This window comes from Eptesicus fuscus, chromosome 9, assembly GCF_027574615.1.
Source record: "Eptesicus fuscus isolate TK198812 chromosome 9, DD_ASM_mEF_20220401, whole genome shotgun sequence".
Taxonomy (NCBI): Eukaryota; Metazoa; Chordata; class Mammalia; order Chiroptera; family Vespertilionidae; genus Eptesicus; species Eptesicus fuscus.
In genome coordinates this window covers 36,157,082-36,181,883 of record NC_072481.1, presented here as the reverse complement: position 1 = coordinate 36,181,883, position 24,802 = coordinate 36,157,082, and the positions used below count along the sequence as shown (strand labels likewise).

The 24,802-nt window shown below is 39.3% G+C and overlaps 1 protein-coding gene across 3 annotated transcripts; it reads right to left on the bottom strand.

The window, feature by feature from the left end:
- Positions 1–527: 527 nt before the first annotated feature.
- LOC103284212 (putative selection and upkeep of intraepithelial T-cells protein 1 homolog) lies at positions 528–24,738 on the bottom strand. 3 transcript variants are annotated; one of them, XM_054721233.1, is made up of 9 exons: positions 24,601–24,738; positions 23,309–23,389; positions 21,753–22,100; positions 19,205–19,486; positions 16,082–16,192; positions 10,666–10,752; positions 9,791–9,898; positions 5,218–5,340; positions 528–1,256 (listed from the first exon to the last, which is right to left on the bottom strand). In XM_054721233.1, exons 1-9 carry the CDS (start codon positions 24,623–24,625, stop codon positions 1,240–1,242), a joined length of 1,182 nt encoding a protein of 393 aa, XP_054577208.1. In that variant the 5' UTR covers positions 24,626–24,738; the 3' UTR covers positions 528–1,239. The 3 variants fall into 3 exon arrangements, with proteins under 3 accessions (XP_054577208.1, XP_054577209.1, XP_054577210.1); XM_054721234.1 differs by having other exon boundaries at positions 23,309–23,371; XM_054721235.1 differs by lacking the exon at positions 5,218–5,340.
- Positions 24,739–24,802: the final 64 nt, after the last annotated feature.

The following is a 24,802-nucleotide window of genomic DNA, read 5'->3' as shown; positions in this document are numbered from 1 at the left end:
ATTTTAATCAATATTTGTAGAATTGAACTTGCATTTCTTTAAGTGTTTTCTTTATAAATTTAAGATTGCCTTGTTAGTATATATGTACTATGCACTAATATTTAGGAAGTTTCAGTATATGGTCCTTATCTTCATTTTGTGAGTGACCTTGTTATCCCTGCCAATTTCTTTTTAATTATATTTTCCCCCAATATTAATATATTTTTCCACATATATTTTTGGTAGAAATTGTATGGTTTTTGGTCTTTGTATCCTTGTATTTTCCACTTTTCTCTGTCATTATGCTTTAGTTAAGTCTCTTGTAAGTATCATAGATTTGAGAGTAGTTTTCTTTTGTTTACTGCTTGACATGACATTTAATTATTGATGTAGATTTATTCCTAATTTCAAAGTTACTTCCATTTTACCATGTAGATTATTGGTTTTATTCCAGTTATTCCCTTAATTTTGTTATCCTCTGATAACATTTTCCTCTCTTTTGCATTAATTCATAGTCTGTACAAAAGCTACAAATGAAATGCAAATTTGAATATATTTTATTTGTCCTCCACCTGACAATTACTTGGTTATACACAAAATTGTAGGGCCACTGTTAACGTAAGAAACATTCAAACCTAAAGAGAATTTTTGTGAGCCAAACTGTCGACAATTTCTGGGAAGCAAAATCTCAAAGGATTGAGAAAATGCTCCAGAGAATGGCAGTTTTTCACCTTTTTAAAAATACATTATGATAAAAAGAGAAGATGTAAGGTGGGTTACATAAAATCCACTGGTGATAAATTTGAAAGGCAAGAGAAAGAAAAGTGGGAAACCTCTGGGATTGGATAAACAGTAAAATGAAAGATACATATTTCCTTTACATAGGTGGGTACAGGAGAGTTAACAGTCAACAATTAACTCAATAACAGTGAGGGGATTTGTGGTCTCTACAGAGTGGTGCCTGAACATGAGGGGTACAGAAAAAGGTGTGTTATCACATTCCAAAGGTGTGTTATCATAGATGCAAAAAGACAATAGACAGGCTTAATTAAGGTGAAAATTGATCTTTGTCAGAGAAGATTTCTAGCTAGAATATGACTACCCACCATAAACTGCTTTTAGTTTAAAAGTTTTAATTTCAGATCATCCTTTGTGGTTATTTTAGGTCTCTGAGTTTGTAAGGTTGCCACGTAGGCCTCCTCTTCCACTGTATACCTTAATCCAGAGTTCCGGACGAGATGGTTGATGCTTGTTTAATTCCTATATTTCTAGGACACCTGTCAAGGAATTATAAATTCACATCTTACTAAAGACAAATAGTTCAATGAAAACATATTTGAGAACATATGTACCTCCTTTGAGATGTCAAAGACATCTTTGGAAAACCCATGAGAAACAATTTACTTAGAAGTCATGAACTTGAATTCTTTAGCTTAAATCAATGAGAGGGAAATTTCTGTAGGGTGGAAGTCTACAAGGAATAAAGGCATCTAGAAAGGGGTCTGATTTAATTTGCATGTTCTCTCTTTGCAACTGAAGTAAATGTAAATGGATAACTTAGTGAAATTTAATTAAGAATTCTCCCTCTCCTCTCCTCTCCTCTCCTCTCCTCTCCTCTCCTCTCCTCTCCTCTCCTCTCCTCTCCTCTCTTCTCCTCTCCTCTCCTCTCCTTTCCCCTCCCCTCCCCTCCCCTCCCCTCCCCTCTCCTCCCCTCCTCTCCTCTTCTCTCCTCTCCTCTCCTCTCCTCTCCTCTCCCCTCCTCTCCTCTCCTCTCCTCTCCTCTCCTCTCCCCTTCCCTCCCCTCCCCTCCCCTCCCCTCCCCTCCCCTCCCCTTCCCTCTCCTCCCCTCCCCTCCCCTCCCCTCCCCTCCCCTCCCCTCCCCTCCCCTCCTCTCCTCTCCTCTTCTCTTCTCTCCCTCTCTTTTTCTACACCCTCACACTCAGATACTAGTAAATCAGTATTTGCTTTGAAAAGGCTATTGCACAGTAAAACCGATATGTATGTCACAAGACACATGAAAAGTTGCAGTGAGTCTGTGGATTTGCTTTTTAAATCTTTTTTTTTTCCTAAATATTCTTATGTATCCTCTTAACCTGCTGGAACTTGGAAATTTGTAAAACATAAGAGACATGGAATTGGAATAATCAACTTTCAACATAGGAAAAAAGCTCAGACCATTCGATAAATGGGCAAAGAAAATAGCCACTAAAAAAGGAATAGGAATAATCATAATATCCTAACACAAACTTGATATAATTAAAGGAAATATTTAAAAATTGTAGAAAATCTATTTTATAGACTTTTTGTCTGTAAAATAAAATTGACTTAGTTATGAGAGGTGGTTGATTTTTTAACTTAAAAATCTAACCACTAGTTTAGAGTACTTCAATTTGGCTAGGCTATCGTGAAGTTGCTGCTATCAAACTCTATAATATTAGCAATAGGAGACATATTAGTATAGTATAAATGATGATAAATAGAATAAATTGAGTCTTTTCAGTTCACTGCATTGTATAAACTCTAGTCCAAATCAATTAATGTATTGTCTTGATTTTTTTTAAAGTGGAATTCTGGGTGCTTGATAAAAATCTTTGAGTTGGTAAAGCAAATTTTTCATTGGTCTCAATAGGATACTGAGGCGCAGCATCAAGAAATGCACTTACAGCCCTAGCTGGTTTGGCTCAGTGGAGAGAGCATTGGCTCTCAACCGAAGGGTCCCAGGTTTGACTCCAATCAAGGGCATGTACCTCAGTTGCAGGCTTGATCCCCAGCCCTGGTTGGGGGTACATGTGAGAGGCAACCAATCAATGTGTCTCTCTCACATCAGTGTTTCTCTTTGTCTCTCCCTCTCCCACTCTCTCTAAAAGTCAATGGAAAAATATCCTCAGGTGAGGATTAACAACAACAACAAAACAACTCCATAAATAAACAAAAAAATGGATTATGAGGACTTCATACTAAATGTGATAAAATTCATATCTCTAAGTTCTGTTGAAAAATACCCATGTGTCAAGGGTTCTTGAAAAATAAAATAAAAACAAAAGAAGAAGAAATGCATTTACAGCCCCATGAACCTGAAAATAGGATTTGTTTCTTAGCAAGACTGGTCTCCTCCACTGTGACAGTAAAACTTCTCCTTGATCTAACCTTGCTTTTAATCCCACTGGGTTAATAAGTAAACCTGACTTAGTGGAAGAAATTGGCTACAGGCTCCTTACTACCTTCCTTATCATTAATCCATGCCTATGGATGCAGGGATAAGAATTGGGCAGTTGCTTTTGGTGGCAGAAACTAGGAATGAGAAGCATAATTCTGTATTGTTGGAAGCACACACTTGTACCTTGCATTGGGTTAATTTCAACTAATAGACTGTTTCTCAATATTACAGAAGTAACTAGGAGTCTGACTCCAGACCAACATCCTATGTGTGATCCCTTGTGTCTGACCACAGGAAATTGCAAAGGCCTTGCCTAGCAGGCCCTGAGTGGGAAGGCTGTCCTCTCCACATAGGGCTTGGTGCACAGTCAATGCCTTGCAGTCAAGGACTTAGTCCCCCACTCCAAGGGGGCATATCTGTATTCCTAGCCCAGGAGGCCTTTTGGAGACCTTATTGGGGGTTTCAGCTGAGATCCTTTCCAGTCACCTTTACTGAAACCTTCTTTTTATTTGGGGAAAGGGGGACGGGGCGGGTTTGTCTTGACAAACATTCTTTACTCTGACTCAGTGTTTTTGATTCCCATTTTTTTCTGCCTCTCTTTTATCTTCCTATCCCCACCTCATTCCAACTCCATAAAACTGCAAAGCCTTTTGTTCAGTGCTCCTTTGTAATGAGACACGATTTTCCCACCAGCACTGCATGTCACCTGATCTTGGTTTAGTGCTGTTCCATGGGGCAAATGGAAGAGTAAGGAGCCAGCACTACTTTCCTTTTTGGCTTCTTATACCATAACAGGTGGATAAAGGTTTGACTATTACTTTCTTTTTGGCTTGTTAGCCTAATTGACCATCTCAACATATGGCAGCTCTCTACAGGTAATGCCGGGAAAGGCAGGAGTCAATGGATGCAAAGATGAAAAAAGAAGTACCCATTCTTCGTGGTTCTAGGATATGAGTCTTTTTTGGGTAAGTAAAAATAAATTATAAGGTCAAAATTTAAAACAGAGATCTTAACTTAGACCAGAATTAGGAGGGCCTGTAGGGGAAGCTCTCTGGTGGTATAATTGGTTAGCATGAGGTACTTTAACAGCAGTGTATAGGTAGGTGATGTTGTGGTTTAAAAACCTCAAGTTTTGTCTGGCTGGCAGGGCTCAGTGATTGAGCATGGACCTATGAACAAAGAGGTCATGGTTCAATTCCTGGTCAGAGCACATACCTGGGTTGTGGGCTCCATCCCCAGTGGGGGTGTATGAAGGAGGCAACCGATCAATGATTCTCTCTCATCATTGATGTTTCTATCTCCCTCTCCCTTCCTCTCTAAAATCAATAAAAACATATTTTAAAAAATAAACCTCAAGTTTTAAAACCATCAACATTCTGTATTGTTCATAATAACCACCATGAATCTGCATTCTATATATTGGAGGGGGGAATCTGCTGGTAATCAAAAATATATATTTGCATAGCCTTTCCTACCTTTTTAAAAGGAGCTTCTTAAGGCTGTAGATTTCATTGGTGGGACACAAGTATCAAGTATTACATTTTTCTTTCCTAGTGACTAATTCTACATTTCCTACATTTTCAGAAGAAGTCTATCTTTCATCTTTAGGCATCAGTTAGGGCATGTTTCAAAGTTATATGCCCTCTTGTGAATATAGATTCAGAAATGTTTCTGGTCCAGCTTTTGTGGACACTTAAAAGTTTCTGAAAGAGAAACTATAATATTAAGTTTTCAATTCTGCATTTGAGATCCAAATGGAAGAAAGCACCTCTGGTTTATGAAGAGCTCAGGATACAGAGTGTTTTTAGATAAAATAGTGGGGCCTTCAAAGTTTACTAAGAGTGTTGTCACATTATGAAGTCTGACTGAGACTGGCATTGGAATCTGAGGCACTAACACGGGCAGAAACTCCAGGAGCCTCCAGGAATCTACAATCAGGAAACCCTTACACAGGGCATAGCTTTTTTTTTCTTCCTCCAGCTATTAAGGCACAAGGACTGGAAAGGTCACCTCTTGGGACATCTGCAGGTCATTCAGATGAATGGTACCTTCTGAGTTACCTCCCTTCCCATTCCATTTACCTCTGAATCTAAAGTAAATAAAGGAAATGATCATGGTGATGAAGACAGTCAGAACACACAGGATCACCGTGATATCTTCCAACCACATAGTATCCAATTGGAAATGTGGATCTGAAGCAGGAACTGAAGAGAGATGCAATAATTAGGAAGGTCGCAAGTTTATAATTTTTTTTCTTTTCAAGTTCCTATTCCTCCATACTTCTGGGCTTATATGAGGGTGGGGAGAAGTAGGGTGGGCCCTGTGGATGATCCTGGAGATGAGTATACTTGGGCTCAGTCTTGAAGAGGGCGGTGTAGGAGGAGATACACATTCTTCTACTCAAGAAGCATGACACTTGTTTTCTAGTTGGCCACAGTTTAAAGCATAAGTAGACACTTTATGTCTTCATCTTTTTTAATGCCTTCATCTTTTTAATCTGGTGCTGTAGGCCCTCAAGAATTCCAGGCCTTGTCCAACCAGTGTTGCTCAGTGGTTGAGAATCAACCTATGAACCAGGAGGTCCTGGTTCAATTCTCAGTCAGGAAACATGCCCAGATTGCAGGCTCAATCCCCGGTAGGAGACAAGTAGGAGGCAACAGGTCAATGATTCTCTCTCATCAGTGATGTTTCTCTCTCTCTCTCTCTCTCTCTCTCTCTCTCTCTCTCTCTCTCTCTCTCCTTCTCCTTTCCTTTCTGAAGTCAATATATATATGTTTTTTAAAGAAGAACTCCAGACCTTTTGAGAGGTATTGAGAAAGAAAATAGTTTACAATGAGCAGAATCTCTGAGATGGGAGAGATCTTAGAATTCTCAAAAGCCATCCTCTTATCTGGAGCAGAAGTCTTCTTTAAAGTACACTTTTTGGATGACTCTAAAGTAGAAAACATCCCTATCTCATAATATTTGTTAATATATCTTGGGAAGGGAGCACCATTACCAAAAGTTAAGGTATCTGTTTTATTACTGGATAGCTATGCCTACTTTCCTATATAAACTGTAGTTTGCCTCTCTGATAGGGATTGTTCATGGATTCCTAGTGAAGGGATTCAGAACAGGCCTCCCCAGTATATATTACTTTGGCTTGGGGATTATTTTGAGCTGAAGATCAAAAATTTTATCTCTCCCTTAAAGAATTTAAATCGGGTCCTTGTCCATTATGTGAGTTATTATCAGAGATAACCTTATATGACAGAACTATAGGGCAGGGCAAACTTATAATTACTGAACAGCTGCTCTTATTATTCTGTGAATTGCCCTTCTCCCCTCTGTAGCCCCAGGCATTTTGCCTTATTCCTTAGCTCAGAATGTCCTATACACTTCATTTTAGCTTTCTGTCTTGAAACCTCATGTATGTGGGCCCTCTGACTCTCTTATATGAGTAGTGTTCTTGTATATAAGATGCAGTTAAATTTTGTTATTTGTCCCGTTAATCTGTCTCATGGCTATTTAATTATTAGACCAGCTGAAAGAACTTAGAAAGGTAGAGAAAAATTTCTTCCTCCCTCAAATTTTCTATCTTATAGAGAAAGACAACCAATATGGCAAGGATGAGGAAGCAGGGGTCAGGAAGTCTTAAATCCGTATCATTGAAATAACTGATGATATTGTCTTTAGAGAAGACTTAGCGGCGTTATGATTGCTGGTCTCAACTTTCATGTCATGAGGATAAATAAGTCAAAATATTCCATATGGTCTTAGACTATACAAATGGAGGGGAAAGAATTCACCTAAGTAATATATATTCCCTCCACCCCTATAATTCGAGAGAAATTATTTGCCCTTGCTAAGGTCAGAGATTTCTTTTATAAATAACCTTATACAGTATGTATACAGTATCATCAATATTTAATAGATAAAAAAACTATAGTTGAGAGAGTTTATAAATAACATTCCCAAGTTCACACAGTTAATAGTATAACCATGGAAGTCTGGCTCTAGTCTGGCCCTGATTCTTGGAAAAAAATGGTGTACATCTTGAAGATTTCACTGTGCATAAATTCCACAGAGAATAGGCACAGCAGAATAGGTCTGTTGAAGATGCAAACGCTGGCTACCTCTTTTTAGAAGAAACAATTACCTACATTTTGGAAAGCAATCTGATTTATTATAAAGTATTCAGAATAAGAGACACATGGTTCGAATCCCAGGAATAATCTTATTACTTGCCAGAGCAACTGAAAACTGGGAATCACGTTTGATGTTTCTCTGTATCTGCATTTCCAAGATGGAAAAGATGACAGACATTGCATAGGATGTTACAGAATTAAGGTATATAATGCTTGTGGAATTTTCTGGCAATGCATATTTGTTAAATGAATTGATAAGTGATTTTTGAATTGATAGGCACCAAGAAAGAAAATTAGTCCAGAAAAGGCAGGATAGAGTGGGAGGCTGCTAAATGAGACATTTACAGAGGAAGCAATATCTTCAGCAGAGAGTCCATCTTAAGAAAAGAGAAGGGTCAGTAGCAATTGGAGAAGAGGTTAGCAGATGGACCAGGTTTATTGCCTAATTATCAGGAGTTGTCAGCCATGTGGGCAGAGACCTCTGCGATGACTCAATGTTAGGTTCTCAGCGAAGAACAGCAAAAATAAAGTTTAATCTCCTGACTCATTCTTAAGGATTTCAAGTCAGTTTTGACAATGACAGAGACCTGCAGCCTATTCTTGGCACTATGGGCTATCTCCTGGAAGCCTCATAAATCACTAAGTGCTCAGGCTATATTTCCCTGCAGTGATCTATTTTCACAAAACGACTAGGCCTAAATCTCTCTCTCTTTATTTCCTTTTAATTTCTTTTCATAGAGGAACAGAAGGCTGCAAGATCTAATTTCCTAAGCTGGGATCCCAGCTCCACCATCACTTAACTGTGTAAGTGAGCTATTTAACTTCTTTGTGTACCAGATTTCATCACCAATAAAATCTAATTCACTGAAGAGTAAGTACAGTTGACTCTTGAACAACTCGAGGGTTAGGGACATAGATCCTCTGCACAGTCGAAAATCTGCTTTTAAAACTTTGATTCCCTCAAAATTTAACTACTAATAACCTAGCAGTTAAAAATAGCAATTTTTTCTGAAACCGGTTTGGCTCAATGGATAGAGCATCGGTCTGCGGACTGAAGGGTCCCAGGTTCGATTCCGGTCAAGGGCATGTACATTGGCTGCGGGCACATCCCTGGTAGGGGGTGTGCAGGAGGCAGCTGGTCGATGATTCTCTCTCATCGATGTTTCTAGCTCTCTATCCCTCTCCCTTCCTCTCTGTAAAAAATCAATAAAAATATATTTAAAAAAAATAGCAATTTTTTTAACCAGAGTCTTGTTGATCACACATTCAATTAACACATATTTTGTATGTTATATGTATTATGTACTATATTCTTACAATAAAGTAAGTTAGAGAAAAAATAATGCTATTAAGAAAATCATATGAAGAGAAAACACATACACATATTTTATGTATTCATAACATACCTCATTCTTTCTTATTTTAAAAAATATTTCTAGGCTATAATGTTCATCAAGGCTATAATGTTCTTCAAATTGTCACAAATCTCCAAAAAGTTTTCCAATACATTTATTGAAAAAAAAAATCTATATATAAGTGGATCCATACAGTTTAAACCCATGTTGTTCAAGGGTCAACTATATATTAATCTATGTAAAATCTGTAGAGCACACAATAAGTATGTAATATACTAGTATATAACCTACTATTATAACATTTTGCTTATTTCCTCTGACATGGATGGATATGACATTTAGTTTGCTAACATGGTTAATATGCCAGACTCAGGTATGGACTTCCTTAGAGTAAAGTATAAAAAGCACTTCCAGTCTGGTTTGATGTAAGGTCATTTGTGTCTTCATTTCACAGAAGAAAATTAATAAATAAAATCCTCCAAAATAATCAAGCCTTACTTTTGACTTCCACATCATGATTTTGTGCCTATAGCTATATCTCTTAGTTTATAATAAGGAATTACCTTACCTTGCTGCTCATTGCCTTACATATATAATTTCCATGGGGACCTCAAACATAAGAGCTGAGGGCACACTTCAAATGTGTTAGCTTCAGCTATTCCCCAACTTATACAATTACTTTTATAATTTCACCCTCAAAGAGAGCCAGAGAGAAGGAAAATCAGTTTCATGTGTTTATGCACACCATGAAATTGAGCAATATGTATGTGAGCATATGAATTTATTTTGAGAAGAGGGTCCTTTGCATAAGTCTCTAACAGAAATCTGTGACCGCCAAAAGTTTAAGATATACTGAACTGCTATCTCCTCTAGGCTAAAGGTATGGAAAGAATTGGCATATTTTCTTAAGTGAAGTGATGGAGGACTGGTGCTAATAAAATGAAGAAAACATTTTCTTTCTCTAAGGGGCAGAAGTGTCAACAGTTTGTATCATGAAACCCATGAAATTCAGAAGACTGGAATCCAAATCCTATGACATGAGGTCCAAGTGTTTTTTGTTCCTGTAATTCAAATAAATACCACTCTCCTTTGGTTAAATGTTTTGCCAGAGACTGGGCAATTGGAAAAGGAAATATGTTCTGGACATTCCCACCTCTTTTGATCCCACGTACCTCTGCTTTTGTGATGCAAAAAGGAAATGAGTGAGGTGATTACAACTAGGGAAAGCACCAATATCATTATACCCACTACTACAGGATTTATCATTTTGCCGCAACAATCTGAAGAAAAAGAGATATAATAATTGTTGGTTATTGCTGTGAAGATACTTTGGATTGGGGGAAAATGCACCAAGAAAGCAAGAGATATATTTTAATGCCATCCCTCTGTATTGTTTTAGAATAGGACTAGGGAAAAATAAAAGAACAGGACAAAGATGTAGTCTAAAGGATCTAAAGGACCTAAAGGTTCTGAAGGCTTAGGTCTAAAGGTGTTGATGACCAGGACAAGAAGCATAGCTGTTTCTAGGATGAGACAGGTTTTTGGCTGAGGCTACATAGACCTGGAGAAAAGCAACTCATTTTTCATTTCCTCCATCTAGCCCATCAATCAAGGTGCATGAGACAAGAGTTATGCACTGATCATTATCATTTTACCCAGATTTGGAGACCTCTGACTGTGTAAAAATCTCATGAAACAAAGGGTGGTCAGACAACGTATTGTTTAAAATCAGATTTTATATCTATATATCTACAACTATATCATTATAGTGTCATGGGCTATCTAGTTTTTCCATGAAAATCTTCTATGGTGTGGGGGCTCACTACCACGAGTGGTGCCCATTCTTTTGCTGTAGAGTTAAAGGCACAATTTTACTTTGTAGTTCAATGATCGCATATAAAGATTCATGAACATTATGGTGGCATAACAAGTCCTTTGTTTTTGTCTCCCCCATCAACAACAAAATTTGGCACCCATCTACAACAGGAAGTGGGAGTTGTGGGACACAGGGCCATATATCAAGGCACCTAGGAGGAATCTTGCCTACCTGTGCATCCAGTATTAGGCAGACAGTCTTTGGTACAGACTCTGGAACATATAGAACACTGTTCCCTGGATCCTTTCTGCTGTAGTTCTGAAACACATGTAAAACATGGACTTGAGTGGTTAGCTACCTAAGAGAGAGCCTTGTGGAAGTCCAGGTTTCCAGAGAAGAAATTCCAGCACTCTATTAGAGAGAAAAAAAAAATGTGGAGGCATTGGAGTGCATAAGAGGACCAGCTTGATGCCTCCCCAAGTAGGAACAGAGTAGGGCTAAAAGAGATGGCTATGATTTCTCCCTTGGGTTATGGGAGGGCCAATGAGTAAATGCCTGGCTTTCCCAGCTATACAGGAGACTTCCAAAGAGACTCATTTATCTCTCAGAGTATCTAGTATATTCAATGGGAAGGTCCAGGGTGGGGAGATGGAGGTAGAAGCAGATCAGGAGACTGCATATAAGATTTAAGGAAGTTATTAATGGGATATGGTTCTTGCTGAATGCATTGTGGATTCCCATCAAGAAGCCTGCCTATGAGCTATGGGGAAGGCCTAACCCAAGGATCTTCCAAATTGGCCTGCTGGCACACCCAGCACACTTCATGTCAAATCCACACCTCCCTCCACTTTGTGTCTGGCTCCCTGTTCCTGCTCTGGAGGGCAGAATGAGTAGAAAGTGGGCCAGGGTGTGTGAGATAGTGAGAACTGTGTAGCCACCTCCAGGGAAACAAGAGAGACAGAGTAGCCAGCATGGTGTGCTGTAAAATCAAGAAAAAACATACAAGCTACAGAATCCTGCCATAAAAGGGTGCAAGTGTGGAGCAGGTGTATCCATAAAAGGTCTGAGAGAGCCTCAGAACCTAAAGCAGTTGCAGTCATGCACCTGATAAGGGGTTAATATCCAAACTATACAAGGAATTCAAACAGCTCAATAGAAAAGAATCATTTTAAAAATGGGCAGAGGATCTGAATAAACTTTTTTTTCCAAAGAAGACATACAGATAATCAACACGTACATGAAAAAATGTTCAACATCACTGATCAACGGGGAAATGCAAGTCAAAACCACAAGGAGTTATCGACTCATACCTGTTAGAATGGCTATTATTAAACAACAAGCAATAACAAATGTGGATGAAAAAGGGCCACATACTAACCTGATGAGCTCACGGAAGGCCTGCATGGCGGCCTTGCAAACTGGGAGAACTAAAGTAACCAGAAAGGATGGTCTGAAATTAAAACTTTTTAAACTAAAAAGCAGTTTATGGTAGTATCTTTCCTGATAAAGGTCAATCTTAACCTTAACTAGGCCTGTCTATTGTCTTTTTGCATCTACAATAACATATTTTTGGAATGTCAAAGTAATTTTCCTTTTTTTGGACCCTTCAAAGCACAGGCACTGCTCTATGGCCACCACAAATCCCCTCACTGTTATTGAGTTAATTGTTGACTGTAAACTATCCTGTACCCACCTATGTAAAAGAAGTATGTGTCTCTCATTTACTTTTTATCCAATCCCAGAGGTTTCCCTGCTTTGCTTCTTCCTCCCTCCCTAATCTATCATCAATGGATTTTATATATCCACTTGTGTCTCCTCGTTTTATTGTAATGTATAACACAGTGTGTAAAACTGCCATTCTCTGGAGCATTACCTCAATCCATTGAGATTCTGCTTCCTGGAAACTGTCAACACTTTGGCTCAAATAAACTCACAAAAATTCTTCAAAGGTTTGAATGTTTCTGACTTTAACACAAAAGTTGGCCAGGATGTAGAGAAATGGGACGCCTTATAGTGTTGGTGGGAATCTAAATTGATATGGCCACTATTGGAAACAGTATGGAGGTTCTTCAAATACTAAAACTAGGAATTCCATATGATCCAGCAATTCAACTTCTGGATACAGTCATGTGCCATATGTAAAGACATTTAAGTCAACAACAAGCCATCTACATGACCGTGGTCCCATCCTATCTAATAAAAGAGTGATATGCAAATTAACCATCACTCTGCTATACCCACAAGCCACACCCACCAGCCAATCAGGAAGGAGTATGCAAATTAACCCAACTAAGATGGCTGCAGCCACTGAGCGAGCAGGAGGCTTGGGTTTCCCAGGCAATGGAGGAAGCCAAACTTCCTGCACACCCTGGCCAGCTCAGGTCGCCACTCAAGGCTACAAAGTTTCTATTTTATAGAAGATAAATAAATCCCAACAAAAATGGCAGCAGCCACAGAGCTGGAGGGAGCAGGAGGCTTTAGTTGCCCCTGGCAATGGAGGGAGCCAAGCTTCTGCAGCCCTGGCCTGCCTTGGTCTCTGCTCAAGGCTACAAAGTTTCAATTATAGAAGATAAATAAATCCCAGATACCAGGGCCTCCGCTTGGGTTGCTGGAGGGCATGACTGGCCTGCAAACCACCACAGGCCCCTCACCCAGGCCACCCCACGCCCCAAGAGAACCCCCACCCTGATCCAGGAAACCCTTCAGGGCAAACCAGCTGGCCCCCACCCAGGCACCAGGCCTCTATCCTATCTAATCCTCCTATCTAATAAAAGAATAATATGCAAATTGACCATCATGCCAACACACAAAATGGCTGCCCCCATGTGGACACAAGATGGCTGCCACAAGATGGCCAGCAGGGGAGGGACCAGGCCTGCAAGGGAAGGCAGTTGGGTGCAATCAAGCCTGCAGGGGAGGACAGTTAGGGGTGACCAGGCCAGCAGAGGAAGGAAGTTGGAGGTGACCAGGCCTGCAGGGAAGGGCAGTTGTGGGGGACCCAGGCCTGCAGGGGAGAGCCATTGGGAGGGACCAGGCCTGAAGGGGAGGGCAGTTAGGGGTGACCAGGCCTACAAGGGGAGGGCAGTTAGGGGCAAACAGGCTGGCAGGGGAGCAGTTAGGTATCAATCAGGCTGGCAGGGGAGTGGTTAGGAGGTGATCAGGCTGGCAGGCAGAAGCAGGTTAGGGGCAATCAGGAAGGCAGGCAGGCAAGCAGTTGGGAGCCAGCAGTCCTGGATTGTGAGAGGGATCCCAGATTGGAGAGTGTGCAGGCTGGGCTGAGGGACACCCCACTCCCCCGTGCACGAATTTTGTGCACCTGGGCCTCTAGTATATATATAAACCTAAGCCACTGTCCAACCATCCGACTGTTCAACCATTCGCCTGGTAGCTATGATGTGCAATGACCATCAGGGGGCAGATGCTCCAACCAGGAGAGGAGGGAGTCCAATTCCTTGCGAAATTGGATATGGGTTAGGTTGCCCCAAATCTGCTTCACCCACGCCCTGAACCCAGAGATCGGTTTTGGCCCAATCCCTGCAGGCCAGGCCAAGGGACCCTACCAGTGCACAAATCCGTGCAACAGGCCTCTAGTAATATTTTAATGGAACTGAAAGTTTTCTATCTCCTAGTTATGTCTTAGCCATCATAATGTGGCAGCACAATGCATTACATAAACACTTACCATTGTGTTGTACAGTTGCCATTAGTATTTAATAGAGTAACATGCTATACAGATTTATAGCCTAGGAGCTGTAGGGAACAGAATGTATCACCCCCAAAATACGTCTATTTGGCATAAGAACTATTTTAGGCGGGTTAATTTTAAGAAAGAGCAGACCTGGGAGAAGTGCTGAAAACCAAGTAGAAGATATCCTTTGTAAAATGCATTTACATTTGCAAGGAAAAATCTCCATTTGTAAGGGTGTCTTCTTAGTTGTACCAGGAAAAGGGGGATGGTCTTATCTCTAGAAATGCTTATCAATGCAGAAGGAAATGACTTAAATATGCATCACAACCTTACCCTTGTCTACTGTGATTTTCTGGTAACCTCACCCCCACCCCCACCCCCAAATCTTGTTTAGTCTTCAGCTGAAGATGGTATTTAAGGTGCTAGCTTCAGCTGTTTTGGTGAGTTACTCAGTTTTCCTGGGTCTCTCCCATGTTATTAAACTTTGGTTTGTTTTTCTCCTGGTAATTTTTTTTATTATTATTACTGTGATGTCTCAACCAAAAAAACAAAAAAAAAAGGTAGAGGGAAAATTATGTTTCTCTTCCCTACAGAGCAATCAACTATACCATATATAGCCTAGGTATATAGTAAGCTATACCATCTAGATTTGTGTAAGTGCACTCTATAATGTTCATACAATAATGAAATTTTCTAATGATGCATTTCTCAGAATGTATCCTCATCATTGTGGGGCATGACTGTATTTATTTGAAGAAAACGAAAACACTAACTTAAAAATATATGCATTACCACGTTCATTGTAACATTATTTACAATAGCCAAGAAATAGAAACAACCTAAATGTCCATTAATGAATGCATGAAGAAAATGTCACACACACACACACACACAATGTAATATTATTCAGCCATAAAAAGTAATAAAATATTGCCATTTGAGTCAACATGGATGGAACTTGAGGGCATTATGCTAAGTGAAATAAATCAGAAAGAGAAAGACAAATACAGTATGATTTCACTTACATGTGGAATCTAAAATAAAATAAAATAAAATAAAATAAAATAAAATAAAATAAAATAAAATAAAATAAACAAGTTTGGGCCTAGACAGAGTGGCTCAGTTGGTTGGAGTGGTGTCCTGTACACCTAAAAGTCACTGATTTGATTCCTGCTCAGGACACAGACCTAGGTTGCACATTCAATTCCTCATTGGGGATGTTTGGGAGGCAACTGATCCATGTTTCACTTTCACATGGATGTTTTTCTCTCTCCCTCTCCTTCCTCTCTCTCTAAAATCAATAAAAAGAATGTCCTTGGGTGAGGATTAAAAAAACAAACTTATAGATACAGAGAACAGATCGGTGGTTGCCATAGGAAGAGCATGGGAGAATGCACAAATAGGTGAAGGGAGTCAAAAGATACCAACATTGCCCTAGCTTGTTTGGCTCAGTAGATAGAGCATTGGACTGTGGACTGAAGGATCTCAGGTTTGATTTCTGTCCAGGGCACCTGCCTGGGTTGTGGGCTTGTTCCCCAGTAGGAACCCTGTAGGAGGCAGGAGGCAGCTGATCAATGATTCTCTCTTATTATTGATGTTTCTCTCTCTCCCTCTTCCTTCCTCTCTGAAATCAATAACATAGATATAGATATAGATATAGATATAGATATAGATATAGATATAGATATAGATATAGATATAGATATAGATATAGATATAGATATAGATATAGATATAGACCAACTTCCAGTTTGAAATTAAATAATTCATGGGAATATATGTATGCAGCATGGCAACAATAGTTGCTAATATTGTATTGCATATTTGAAAGTTGTTAAGAGAGTAGAACTCATCACAAGAAAAAAATTCTGAAACTGTAGCAATGAATGTTAATTAAATTTATTGCAGTTTAAGCTTCCCCACCCCCTTTTTCATCTACCGCCTTTCAAACGTACTTACTTTTTAATCTGCGATATAGATCAACACTTGGCACCATGATAAATATCACCAGCAGACCCAGAATTATGCTCAGAATCATTATCCAAATAAAGTTCCACGGAAACAATTGATCTGAAATAGAGAGCCACAAAACTTACCACTTAGGAAACTTGGAGCATTTAGACTTATCAAACGAGGGATGATGATTATCCAAAGCTTATTTCCAATCAAGACCCCTGAACCTGGTTTATTACTAGGCCAGTTTGGGGGGGCAGTTATACTTGAGTAGTTGAATAGTGAGGAAAGGTCTGGAGTGGGACTGAGCCAGGTGTGAGTGAAGGAAGGCTCCCCCCCCACCCTGCGCCACCCCCGCAACCTCATTTCTTCCCATCCATTCTATCTCTTGTTCTCCCCACCAAGTCTCAGACCCAACTCAATCCTTCAGTCCTTTTGTCTAAGCAATTAATATGTGTGAATTCCCTAATATATAGCCCTGAATTCTCTAATATATTCTCTGTGTTTGACATTATGCTTCATAATATATTTAGAGAAATATGTTTATGTAAACTTTCCTCCTTTTCATCTTCTTTGGCCTGCTGGCTGTACATGCTGGGCATGGACACCTGTCATTTTGTTTGGTAATCTGATGTCTTTCTTCCCAGAGAAAAATCTCTATTTCATCTAGAACACACCATTATGTACAAGGAAGTAAACCCAAGAAGTAGCTAGAGAGCCAGTCACAAGTTCTGCTACTCACAATTTTGGCTATGTTTGGTGGGCAGGAACCTGGATTGAGCTGGTGCAATTCATGAGCTTGAGAATCCCATGACTTTGGAGCCAATCCTATATCCAGATGAGTTCTCCTCCCCTCCTCCACCACCCTCCACTGCAACCAAGGGAGCTGAAAAGAACTTTGCCAGCTCACAGGCCAGACAGGAACACTGAATTTTGATTATGATCTTTTCTTTATCATAACTTTTGAATCTTATCCATGTTTTCTAATGGACAGTGAATGAAAAATAAGATCTCCCTCAGATGTCTTTATTTCCCAGAACTTTAACTTGATCCCCTAAGTTTGTGTTAATTACATTTCTTTTAATATATGTTTTTTAATATACATATCTACTTTAAGAATGTGTTAACTCAGAAAATATGCATCTTGTCATTTACTGAAGTAAATAAGTTAACAAAGATTTTATCCATTTTCCTTTCTTTGTTCTCTCTCTCTCTCTTCCTCTCTCTCTCTCTCTCTCTCTCTCTCTCTCTCTCTCTCTCTCTCTCTCAATATATATACATGGCTTAGAACTCTCAGGGCAGGGGGTGGGTAGTTTACTCTTTCTTTATACCCTGTAACTGCTTGTCTTATAGAAGTGTCTTGCTGTTTGTGACACAACCATAATATCAAGCTTTGGTTGTTTTCTGGAAGATCAAGTGAGCAAATAAACACAAAAATAATCTAAAAGTAGCAAATTGTTAAGCTTGTTAGGGAACTTATTCCTATTATAATATTCCTGAATCAGAATATTCCTGAAAGTATCTGACTCCAAGATTAATTTCATGGATATACACAAATACTAATACATATATATTTTCTTGGCAGTTGACAAGGCACTCATTTTGGTTTATTCCAATCATTCAAGTATCAAATACTTATTGCTTACTTAATATTTGAAGCAGTTGGGGTATAATAAATACATAAAACCAACAAAGATTTCTATCTTCATGTTTTAGAGAGGAAGATAGATAAGGGACAATAAAAATAATGAATAAGTTACAGAGTAAGTTAAAAGGATATTATGTTAAAACATTAAAGCAAGGTAAGAAGATAGGGAATCCTGGGTAGTGAGGGCAGCTTGCATTTTTTAAATTATCTTGTTAAAATAGTCCTTATGGATCTATTTTTGTTCATCGGTTTATGTATATTGGGTGGGAAGAGATCAACCAATGAACTTGAATGCATACTAGTATATGCATAACCCATGGACACAGACAATAGGGTGCTGAAGGCCTGGAGTGGGGGTCAGTGGCAGACTGGGAGAGGTCAATGAGGGCGAAAGGGGACATATATAACACTTTCAACAATAAAGATTTTAAAAATAAAGTAAATAACATAAATGTGCAAAAGAAAAAAATAAAGTAGCCCTTATGAAAAAGGTGAGAGTTGAGCATAAGCTGGAAGGAGAAAGGGCATTTAGTGGAATTACAGTGTTCTGGGAAGAGGAGCAACTAGAGCAAAGACCCCTACATAGGAGCAAGCCTGGCATGTTGGGGGACATAGCCTAGAGTAAATAAAGGAGAATATTAGGGGATGAGGTCAGCTGGGTAATGGGGCACAGATAATGAAGGGCATCATGGGGCATTTTACTCTGAATAAAATGGGGAACCATTGCAGGGTTTTTAATAAAAGGTAATGTTGTGTATCTTACATTTTAAATGGATTCTCCTACCTAAATGTTAAGAATACATCATAGTGGACAAGGCTAGTAATAGGGAGGTCTTTTCAGATGTCATTGCCAATATTCAGACCATGGGTGATGGTGTCTCAGACTTGCATGGTGGAAATAAAGTGGTGAGACTCTAGATTTACTTTAAAGGTAGACCTAGTATTATCTTTTGACAAATGTGATATAGAATACGAGAGAAAGTTGGGGGTCAAAAATGACTCCAAGGAATTTGTTCTTTGAAACAGAATATGAAGTGTGGAGTGGGAAGGCAATAAATTACCCAAGTCAGGAGGTGATTGGGAGTTCAGTGTTTGATGTGTGGGATTTGGGATATTTATTAGACTTCCACATTGAGATGCTGAGTTCAGAAATAAGACTAAATTTAGGGAGAGAGATCTGGGTAGGAGATACCATTTGGGGAGCCATTGTCATATTGATGGTATGGAAAGCCATGCGATGGAATTAAGACACAAGAGAAAATTCTCACAGATTAAGCCTTGGGGAACTCCTGTATCAAAGGGTAGAGATAAAAGATAAAGTAGCAGAAGGAAATAAGAAAGAAAATGAGCGAAATGATGAATAAAGCCAAGAGAATGTAATATCCTAGAAACCAAGTGAAGAAAGTATATTAATTTTTCTCTTTAGTTTGTAAATTTTATGACAATGGTCATCATGTGAAGAACAAGTACACTGATCTCACCTGATAGGACAATGCTTGTCCTTTCCTCTTGGCCAGTTACGGGGTTTCGAAGGCAGCAAGTGACATTCCTATGGGAGCTCGATTTAAGGAGAAGGGTCATCTTCATGTTGAACAATTTATCTGTGTCCTGTGAATGGGATATGGATGTAGGCGGAATGATCTCTCCTCCGCTGTCTCTCCATTCCATTTGAGGCTGTGGGAACCAACCTCCTGTATTACATTCCACCAAAAGACCTTTGGTATTAGGAGGATGCACAAGAATCTGTATTCCTAAGCTTGTAGCTGGTTGGAAAGAAAAGGGGAAAACAGTATTTTTACTTGAAGAAAAAGAGGAAAACAGAGAAAGAAAAGCCTGCGTCCCCCACTCTAATCCCCGTTCCATTAGCTATACTGACAGCCAAGCACTGTGGGGCTCTGATTGTCATCACAAACAGGATAAACCAGGCCGAAGGGTTATGGTTTACAAATTAACAACTCCGGGAGAAAACGCATGTTTGTTCCATTTATCAATTCAAAAATACTATTTTTTGTTATTTACTACATCTAGGAGACTTAGCTATAAATATGGATATAATAATGAACATAAACAGTCAAGATCTCTGTCCTCTTGAATTTATAGCTTATTTTTTTTCTTGTTTCTTCACCATTAGTCATGTTTGAGCTGCCATCAGTTATAAGAAAACAAATAATATAAATGTGTTTAAAACTTTAATAACATTTTATGTGTATGTCTTTGCATGCAATGAGTATTTGCATAAAATGGGTAATACACTAATATTATAGAAATAAAGCAGTTCATATCAGTTTAGAGAAAATAACTAGTTTTTGAAAAATTTCAGTTCATTGCCTGGGACATCAATGTCCCTGGCTTGCCCTAAATGTGCAGACAAAGGAAGAATAACAGATTTAAAGCATTACTCTAGAGCAGCTCTGTTCAATAAGCTTCTGCAATGATGAGAATATTCTATATCAGTGCTGCCTGATGCAGTAGCTATTTGCTACATGAGACTATTAAGCACTTGAGATTTGGCCAGTGAGACTGAGAATTGATTTGTAATTTTACTTAACTTAAATATAAAGTTAAATAGTCACATGCAGCTAATGGTTGTCATTTGGATAGCTCAACTCTAAGCAATAATACTGAGTGTCATAATCTCTATACATAAAACCCTAATATGCAAATAGACCGAACGGTTGAAAAATCAAACAACTGAACAACTGGTCACTAATGATGTGCGCTGACCACTAGGGGACACATATGAAATATGGCGGGCATCAGCAGCAGGTGGCACAGTGTGGAATATGGCAGGCATTGCCCATGGCGGGATGGTGGAGCAGGTGAGCAGGGGTGCCAGACCAAGGTGGGGTGCCAGTTGCTGTCATCAGGGCGAGCCTCTGGTGGTTACTGAAAATTCTTTGCTCCCACGTGCCTCTGTCCCGCCTGGTGCTCGCACCTGCTGCTGGCGCCGGAGCTGCTACTTGCACCCACAGCTGGTGCCAGATCCACTGCTCGCACCCGCTGCTGGTGCCCAGCGCCAGTCCCACCACTTGACGCTGTCAGCAGGTGCGAATGGTGGCTGCTGGCCCTGATCACCCCTGAGGGCTTCTTCACCTCCCCCTGCTCCTGAGGACGATTAAGGCAGTAGAGTCCCTGGCCCAGGCTTGGGATCCTCCCAGGCCACCTGCTGCTTCACTTACTATTACATTCCTCAGGGGATGTAGGACTGCGGTGATCAGGCCAAAACCAGCAGTCCGACATTGCCTGAGGGGTCCTGGATTATGAGAGGGCACAGGCCAGGCTGAGGGACCCTATCAGTGCACGAATACATGCACCAGGCCTCTAATATATATATATATATATTATATATATACACTATATATACTATAAATATATATAATTTTTATATATGCTAATACATTTTATTAGTATATATATATATTAATTTTCTTAAATATATTTCAAAAAACCTTCATCTACAATCTTAAGTATCCTCTAATATATATATGTATATATATGTATATATATATGCATATATATATGTGTGTGTATATATATATATACATATATATATATATATATATATATATATATATATATATTAAGATTGTAGATGAAGGCTTTTTGAAATAGATTTAAGAAAATTAGTCTGAAACTAAGTAGTCAGTGAATTGAATCAGTGAGAAAAGGGAATAAATTTTTTCATTAAGGAGACTATTATAAAATTTAGCTACTTTACAAAGTTTCACTAAAGTGTTGTCAGAAATAATAAAAGCATAGTAATAAATCCTGAAAGGAGTCTGTTGATACTTTACATATCTAACAGTGTATATGGACATGGGAAAAACAGTTCTGAAAATGGTAATGTGTGCAGGCACAATTTGCATTCTTAATCCTATACTCTCCTCAGTTACAAGACTAAATGCATGAATTTGAACTTGCTAACCAAACCATGCAATATTCAGAAACACTGAGGATTTCCCTACTATTCAGCCTCAGATGGGTTGAGAATCATGGATGTGTAGAAACCTCAAAGAGATCCATCCCTACCTGTGACCTTCACTTCTGTGATGGCTTCTTCATCGAAATCACCATCTTTGAAGAAGCAGTGGTACTGCCCATGGTCATCAACACTGACATTGAGGATCCTGAGGGTCACTTTACCCTCTCTGATAGCTTCTTTCAGGAGCTCTGTCCGCTCCACATACCTGGAGATAGTTTCTACATGCAGGTCTTTGCCATTGTTGTATAGGTGAACAGGTTGTGTATAGCGATCCCGGAACCAGCGTATTTCCATGTGTTCTGCATTTTGTGGTGGGGACAGCTGGCAGCTGAGCTCAACTATGCCACCAAATGGAGCCAAGATTGGCCCCTGTAAGCCAGTCACTGTAAACTGTTCTGGGAAGGGAGATGGTAAGCAAATAGTGAGAGTATGAGCTACACACACACACACACACACACACACACAATATTCCACATGTTTCAGTTAGGTATTAAAGGCCATTTTGCCACACTTAACATATTGTAAAAATATGCAAATATATACATTATATATTTCTGTTCTTAATAATTCCACATTAATTTCTAATTTGACTCATAAGGATAATTTGAATTTCTACCATTCCAAATATCAATGGCTTTTAAACATCCCCTACAAATGGGCAGAAGACCTGAGCAGACATTTCTCCAAAGAGGACATACAGCTGGCCAAAAGACATATGAAAAAATGCACAAAAACATAATCATCAGAGAAATCCAAATTTAAATCATAATGGTGGATATGTAACATTATGACCCACCTGGAAAACTCACATATGCTGGTGGTGGAAATGTATGTTGGTAACTATTTCAGAAGAATATTTGCAACATAATAAAATAGCACATAACCTTGACCAGCAGTTCTATGTGTAGGAATATTTCCTACCTATATACTCACAGGTTTTGTCAAATTCCTGTGTAAAATGTTCATGGAAGCGTTACTTTGATCAGCCAAAGACATTATACCAAAAAAAAAAAAAAAAAAAAGTGCACCAGTAAGATTTCTACTATTTAACAAGTAATTTTTACTAGAAACTTTCTCTTTTATGCCATTTATTGTCTCAGGCTTTGCTTATATTTGTCTCTAAATACACTATATTTATTTCTGCTTTGCATACATCCCCTTACAAAGGCAAATTTTATCATGTGTTGGCTCCCACTAGCCTATTTCTTCCTTCCTCATTGGATGCCCCACTGCACTGATAACTCACATGGATTCCAACATGGACCCATATCCTAGGCCTCTTCCTCACTGTGTGAGTGACACATACACTGATCTTCTCAATATGAATATTGGGTTCTCAAGGGCAAGTATGAAGTCTTCTTCATTTGCTTCTTCTCCCAGGAATTTAACACAAATTCAAGTACGTGATAAAGAAGACTTGCTGATTAGAAATAATTTTTCCCAGCTATAAGCTGGATCCTATAGTACACACCCTCATTACATAATTATGTATTAAACCTGAGGAACAAATGGTCAAAAGAGCTTAACCCTTTTCCTTGGTCCTTGCTTTTTCTGGCATAATTGATACTACCATGACTCACGCAGGTAGAAGAGAGAGTCATACCTGAACTTGGTGCTACCATCTGAAGGAGGAGCATGGGAACAAAGTATCTGGTGAGAGATGGTCCTGTAGTTTCCATTACACCTGTGATAACAAGTGAGGAGGGTTCAGAAACAGCGATAACAGGAGTAAGAATTTTCAGAAATCACGTATTTTAACATGTTTTTTAGGCATTAATAAACTCTCAAGTAGTGTTGCCAGACAATGTTGTAAGAGTGCTGGATGAGTCCCAGTTATCTGAATATCAAATCAAGTTATGGATATAAGAACGCTCAAACCTGTAGAGAATTTTAATGAGTTTATGAGCCAAACTAATACATATGTGTGGCTCATATGCTCAAATGCTCAGGAGAATAACAGTTCTGCAGCTTCTTTTATGTATTTGGAATTAAGGAGGGGACATAAGGAAGATTACATGAAGGTGGGCAAAAGCAAGGTGGGGATTGGTTTACAGGATGGCTAACTAGATTGTAGGCTCTCATGATGTTTGCAGCTTATTTCAAAGGTATGTTAACCTAGATGCACAGAAACAATGTACAGAGCTTCCTTAGGCAAAGATAAACCTTGTGCTAGAAACTTATATGCCTGGGGCATGGTGACCCACCATGAGTTGCCTAATTAGGAATTTATGATCAGACACCTTGTATGAGGTTACTTTCAATAGAACCTCCCTTTTTTTGTTCACACAGTGAATAACTTTCTGGTATACATATTTCCCACCCAATATTTGGCATCCTGTGCAATACTTATTTGCTACATCTGGAAACTCCAACTCTTTTTAAAATTTTATTGATTTTTAGAGGGAGGAAGGAAGGAAGAGGGAGGGAGGGAGAGAGAGAGAGAGAGAGAGAGAGAGAGAGAGAGAGAGAGAGAGAGAGAGAGAGAGAGGGAGAGAGAGAGAGAGAGAGAGAGAGAGAGAGAGAGAGAGAGAGAGAGAGAGAGAGATGGTGACTGGTTGCATGACTAGGTGACTGGGGAATAACATGCATAAGAATAACATTTTCTTTACACCTGAACAATGCAGACTCCAGAAATCCAGCCCAACATTTGCTGTGATATGATACTGCAGACTGAGTTTCAAATGACCCACAAAAAAAAAAAAACAATGAGAAAAGACTTTCCCTAGAGGGGACTGGGATCTCTGTTCATACTATCTCACTAGTCCATAAATATATCTGTCAAGTCCCTTGAAATGTAGGTACAGGTGGTCTCCCAGAAGGCACAGGAATAGGAAGGGATGGAAGAAGTGCTGCCCATCTATGAACAGAGAACTCAATCCTAAATCTTACACTTACCGGAGTTCCTGACGCAGCTCTCCATTGTCCCTAGAGAACGACAGTGCCAGAACCAGGCAGAGTACTAACAAAGCCCCTTCTCACTGCTGCCCTCCACCTCTGGGCACCTGATTCTGCAGTGCTGTCCTTATGTTCCTTTCCAAGGGAAATTCCAGGGAGACTGGCTGTTCCAGTCTGAGGGTAGGAGTCTTTGTTTAGCTTT